This window comes from Tasmannia lanceolata, unplaced genomic scaffold, assembly GCF_043159265.1.
Source record: "Tasmannia lanceolata isolate RefF3 unplaced genomic scaffold, GAP_Taslan_0.1 ptg000002l, whole genome shotgun sequence".
Lineage (NCBI taxonomy): Eukaryota > Viridiplantae > Streptophyta > Magnoliopsida > Canellales > Winteraceae > Tasmannia > Tasmannia lanceolata.
Window position 1 is genome coordinate 18,824,629 of NW_027518679.1, and position 5,766 is coordinate 18,830,394.

The 5,766-nt window shown below is 36.2% G+C and overlaps 1 protein-coding gene across 1 annotated transcript; it reads right to left on the bottom strand.

Annotated features, from left to right (window-relative positions):
• Window positions 1–2,395: 2,395 nt before the first annotated feature.
• Window positions 2,396–4,417, bottom strand: LOC143882725 (heat stress transcription factor B-4d-like). Its single transcript, XM_077386163.1, has 2 exons — window positions 4,038–4,417; window positions 2,396–3,084 (listed from the first exon to the last, which is right to left on the bottom strand). Exons 1-2 carry the CDS (start codon window positions 4,284–4,286, stop codon window positions 2,512–2,514), a joined length of 822 nt encoding a protein of 273 aa, XP_077242278.1. The 5' UTR covers window positions 4,287–4,417; the 3' UTR covers window positions 2,396–2,511.
• Between the last annotated feature and the right edge of the window lie 1,349 nt (window positions 4,418–5,766).

Consider the following 5,766-nt stretch of genomic DNA (forward strand, 5'->3'; position numbering starts at 1 on the left):
TTATTAATAATATCATTAATATTTATTTTTAGTAATGACACACTATCTTTTGTTTCTATAAGAAAAGTGAATATTCTTTTTAGAAAAAAAATATAAAAACAAAAATAGCCCAAACCCATTCCATCAAAATAGGCCAAACTCATTCCATCATATACAAAAAAAAGGAAAAACCCAAAGACCACTACCAACACTATCATCCATCCCCATCGCCTCCCTCTCTCTCTGTGCCTTTGTTTTAAAAGGAAGAAGATGATCTCATATGTTTTAGGGTTTGAGAGTTAATTTTGTGAAGAGTGCGTAGAGGTCTAGTTTTAAGGTTTGGAAAATTCATTCAAGTAAGTAGGAGAAAAAAGATAAAGTGCTGCAATAAAATGTTCGAATTTACCGGATAAACGGATACGGATAATATCCGAATTCGAACAATATCCGACGGATACGAATTCGGTAATAGATATTAAATATCCGTCGAATCCGAATTCGGATAGTGTATACTGTAATCGAATTCGGATATAGCCATATCCGCTCCGAATTCGATCCGTTTACACCCCTAGGTCTACCGAAGGACCAAAAACCGCTCTTAAGCCGGCGGCATGGAGTTACCAATGTACCAAAAAACAAAGACTTCTATTGCACCGGCGCCACGTGCTGAAACTAGTTTCTCATATTACAAGTCGCCAAGGCCAATGTTTTGTCCCTATTGGCAGGGTCAGATCCCATCATGAGATATTATATAAAATCAGAAGAAATCCAGCCAGTGACGAAGCACCCTGGACAGTTGAATGATCTTCACCACGATCTCAGAGACAACAGGGCCCCAAGACAGTCAACCAATGTACACCACGATCGATCGTGCTCATGCGACAAGAGCCCGTGACGGTCGACCATGCTCAGACCAAGGTCAACCTTGCTCAGCCAGCAGTCGACCGTTCGGACTGATGGTCGTCCATGTGGGTCTGTTCCAGTACTCTTTACATTGCTTGGTTAACCCTTATATTCATTAACTTTAAACGATCATATCTCCATTACCGCTCGACGAAATCGACTGAAGCGGATCACGTTGGAATCCTTGCGACAAGAGGATCGCAAGGAGTCCAATTTGGTCGCTTGAAACTTGCCGGACGGCGAACGGTGGTGGAGACACAGGCAAAACTTCTTATTGATCCGGGAATTTAACTTATCTTGTGTGCAAAACGATGAAATCAATGAAAAAAGACGATGTTTAATCAGATTCCTACCTCCAAATCAATTTCTCCAGCGTAAAACATCCTCCTCAGCCGCCGTTCTCTCTTCGTTTAGGGTTTCTTCTGATGAAAATAAAGCTAACGGTATGTATTTATAGCTCTAGGTTAAATTCTCAGACTTAAACTGGAAAAGACAAATACCCCTTTTAGTATTTGAATTGACGATTAAGGGTTTGGGGTATTTCAGATAAAGAGGAGGACGACATTCCTAAGACTTTAATTTGGAGCCTGTATATTTGGATATTTCATAAAAAGCTTTGAAAGACAAAATGGTGAGAAAATCTCCACTACTTGGAGGATTAGGATTGTCTGATACGTGGTACTATACCAGTAATAGCCAAGAATCTTGGGGTGTGAATATCAGCAGGGAGAAAACACATGACAGTAAGAACACGAAAACCAATGACATGAAAAAGAAACCACATTTGATCACAATCCCAAAGAAATCTATGCCCATCTCTATAACTTTTTCACAGATTTCTTTTCTTGCTTTATGTTGTCTCCAACGGCTACTGTTCCTCCTCTTTAGAATATTTTCGGTATCATAAAGAAATTCACATTCCACATGATAAAAATTTAACACACAAAAGAAGCAATGATTGCCCAACATGCCCATTTTACTTTCCTTACACATTCATCTTCACTTTTATGCTTAATGGAAGCTCAAATCTTGAATTTTATCATGGGAAGCACTCATCTGACATTAAACTTTCAGTTGAAGTTCAAATCATTGACGGAAATTTAGAATGTTTCGTTTAATTTTCTGTTGGTCACTCTATATTGGTGTCTGCATTCCAAAATTAATCAAGCATAATGAAGCCCAAATCTCAAATTTTCAAGCAGACCCCTCTGACTAAAATTTTAAAGTTCAAGTACAGGTGAATATTGATTCTATTGATTTCGTTGATGTTAATATTTTGGTGTAAGAATAAAGAGATCATAAAAAAGCATTACAGAATTTCAAAGTTCTATTTGCTAAGCTATTATGGAATTTCTTCTATTATCACTGCTAAATGCCAAACTCTCGGCTTTGGTGGAAAAATAATATCTAAAGCCATATGTGTATGTAAATTAAAACTTTCAAAAATCTCATTCTGATTAGTTGTAAGATGAAACAAATCAATTTCTTAAAAAAAGATTAAGATACCCTTAATGGAAACAAAAAAAATTTCCAAGTTAAACTCCAGATTATGAAAGATCTAACCTTTAACCATATACACATACCATTGCTTTCTCAATCATGGTTAACACATGATTCTATAAATCCAAACTAGTCAAGAAACCTAGATTCATATTCTTCATGATTCGGCGCTTCTGGGCGCAATCTCTTCTTGCAAGAGAGAGGGACACCAAAGAGTTTGATGGTGTTGTTGGGTTCTTCAGCCACTATTACTGAACAGTTATTCGAGCGGGTTTTAAGGGTTTGTTGGCCAAAAAGAGATTGAGAAGGAACCATTTCGATGAGTCTAGGCCCCGGATTTAGGGACCTTTGGTATATGGGTATTGGATTTACATGATGCTGGAGAAAGTAGATGATGTCATTATAGAGTTTTTTCATGTGGCTGAGTTCTGATAAGAGCAAGGAGTTTCTTATTCTCAGTCTTTGATTATCCTCTGTAAGAGCTGACAGAAATTCAGTTTCAACACTTGGTGGTTGTAATGGAGACTCAATCCAACTATAGATTTCATCTGAACAGATCAGTGATGGATCTTGATAATGTTGGTGGTGTTGTGGCATTTGAGAGGTTTTCCTTCTGTGGATCTCAGACAATAAATGCTCTTCCCCTTTTCTAAAGAACTCATTTGCAAACTCCCACCTGTCTGCAACCATCTTTCTAAATCCCTGCAAAGATTAACATAAGAAAAGCCAAAACAATAATCTCAAATTACATTTATCAGAGAAGAAATAAGCCAACCATTTTAAATCCTCACAAGGACAGCATGGATTGATTTGAGAAACCCAGTTCACAAACCATTTTTGTTTTTTGGGAAAAACAACTGATGTGAATGTTTCTATACTGACATGTTTATTCCACAAAGTAGATGAGGACGGTCTCATAAGCCATTTGTTTTAAATGATCAGATGGAAAAAAATAGAAAAGGTTAAAATCCATTTTGTTACACCTATTCAAATAGACCCCTAAATACTGGGAAACTATAAGTGATCAACCAAAAGCCAAAAGCAAATGCCTTTGTTTACATTTCAAATCCCAAAACAACATTTCTTCCACGCATCCCCATTAAAACTGAAGCCCATTACTCAGGCTACTCAAAGAATCATGAATGCAACTCAAATAAAACGTTCATAAAAACATCATTCAAGAAAACCTAATGAGAAGTTTCTACTCAACTCAAATAAAACGTCCATAAAAACATCCTCTAAAACCTAATGAGAAGGACATAACCCATCTTAAATTCCACATGGACATAATGATGACAGCAAAAAAGCATAGGTGTCATGAACTTAATTGTCTACCATATAGAAAAATCAGGTTCCATAATAAATTTCATCTCCAGAAAACACATTACATTTTCCTACCAAAAGCAAGAAACCCAACATAAAGCCTACTTCAAAAAGGACATCACTCACCCACAAAGAGATGCAAAATCAAGAAATCAAACTCAGCCCCATGAAAAACCCAGAGAGAAAAACAGTTGAAAATCCCATTCCAAAAAAAAAAAAAAAAAGAAGACTCAGATCATAATAAAAAAATAATTGAGGAACTAACATTCCACACCTAATAATTACAAAATCCATAAGAAAAATAATGAGAAGTCATTAGGGACTACTCTCACATAGGTGTTGAGCTGCCTAACAAAGCTTGAAAAGTTGTTGTGCTTGAAGTAGTTGGGCAAGAGATCCCTTGCAAATTCAGAAGGCTTCCATACCACAAAGGAGTTTTCATCTTCCCCCCAAGATACAATGTGGTCAGTGCAAGGGTCATCAACAAGTTGGTAAGTCTTGGTGAGAAAGGGTGCTGGAACTGCCTTGTGCGAATCCACAGACACCACCATTTCTCCACACCTCTCCATCAAGAAGGCCATGAACAAAAGAAAAGACAAAAGATACTACTTTATACTCACTCAAAGTTATGGAACCTCTCAATCAGTCGCTCTCTCTAACTATGTGTCACGGGGAATAATACTATTAGAAACTCTTAATGTGAGAAGCACATGAGAAGCATAAACTTGATTTGGAATAAGCTTCTGATTTTATGGCCTCTCATTGTGTCATTCCTCATACTATATGTATGTATTCCTGTACGTATGCACGCGCACCAATTTGCTTGTATTTGACTTTTGTGCATGTTCAAGTACTTTTTTTTCTCCAACATGACTTGAAAATTATTAAAAGTTTTGTAACTTTAAGAAACATATATATGATGACACTAAAAAAGTTGATTCTTTTGTCTAATTTCACTAGTATTGAAATTTGAATCAACCATTAGTTACCTTTTGATTGTTATCCTGGCAGTACTGATGGTGGTGATGTTAAAGGCCCCTTTTATTAAAAGGTTTAAATCAATGACATTTGTTATCTTTAAATCAATGACTTAGGTTATGTAGCCTAGAAATCCCTTTTTATATCATCAAGAACATTTTATAATCATTCTCTTATGAAATATTGAGAAAATTGTGTGGCTGCTTTCAAAACTTTTCATGCATCCCAAACAAAAAATAATAATAATAATTTACTACTAATTTATAAAGCAAATTGGCATTTTATACCTAAGCAAGGTCATTTTATTTTCTATTTCTCTTCTTAAGTTATTTCAACTATTCATCGTCACTTCTAAGAAACCCAACTCAAATGATTTGATTCCCTTTTCTCTAGTTAGAGGTCCTCTCTCTCTCTCTCTCTCTCTCTCTCCCTCTCTCTCTCTCTCCTTTTCTTTTTCTTTTTTCTTCAAAGGAAACTGACATTTCCATGCTCCTTTCCAGCATTTCCAGTAGGTGGATTTCCACCGCATTTCTTTTGTCTTTTTCTTCGTTTATAGAAAAAGGCAAACAAAAGGAGGTGGAAATGCTGAGAAAGGGACTGAAAATATCATTTTCCGTCTTCAAATTCATAAAACATCATGCATTGTTTTGGTTCTTATTAGGATAATTGATGAAGAAATTGTGTTATGTTTCTGAAATGGCACTGCATTTTATTCGATTTCACGTCCGACTGTAGCCATACATTAAAAAGATCAAATGCCCTCTTCCCATTATTTCATTTTTTTTTTTGTTTTTTCTTCTCCACCATCGTTGACAACCATTGCTGCATCTCAAAAGAGGAGAAAGAGTACGAAGATGAAGAAGGAAAAGAAAAGGAGGAGGAAGAAGGAAAAGATGAGAAGAAGTGGAAGAGGAAGATGTAGAAAAGAGGAGGAAGACAAAAGGAAAAAAGAATTGATGCCAGAAAAAATGGAAGATGTCGGAAAACTGGAAAAGAAGAGGAAGAAGGTAAAAAGAAGAATCGACACTGAAAAAAAAGTGAAAAAACAAAAAGAGGAAGAAGGGAAAGTTGGGGCCGTGTCTG

Excerpts from the sequence above, each read along its gene's own strand:
- LOC143882725 (XM_077386163.1), bottom strand. The coding sequence starts at position 4,286 with ATGGCCTTCTTGATGGAGAGGTGTGGAGAAATGGTGGTGTCTGTGGAT. Across the intron at positions 3,085-4,037 it reads TTAGGCAGCTCAACACCTAT|GGATTTAGAAAGATGGTTGC; the intron begins GTGAGAGTAGTC and ends TAATCTTTGCAG.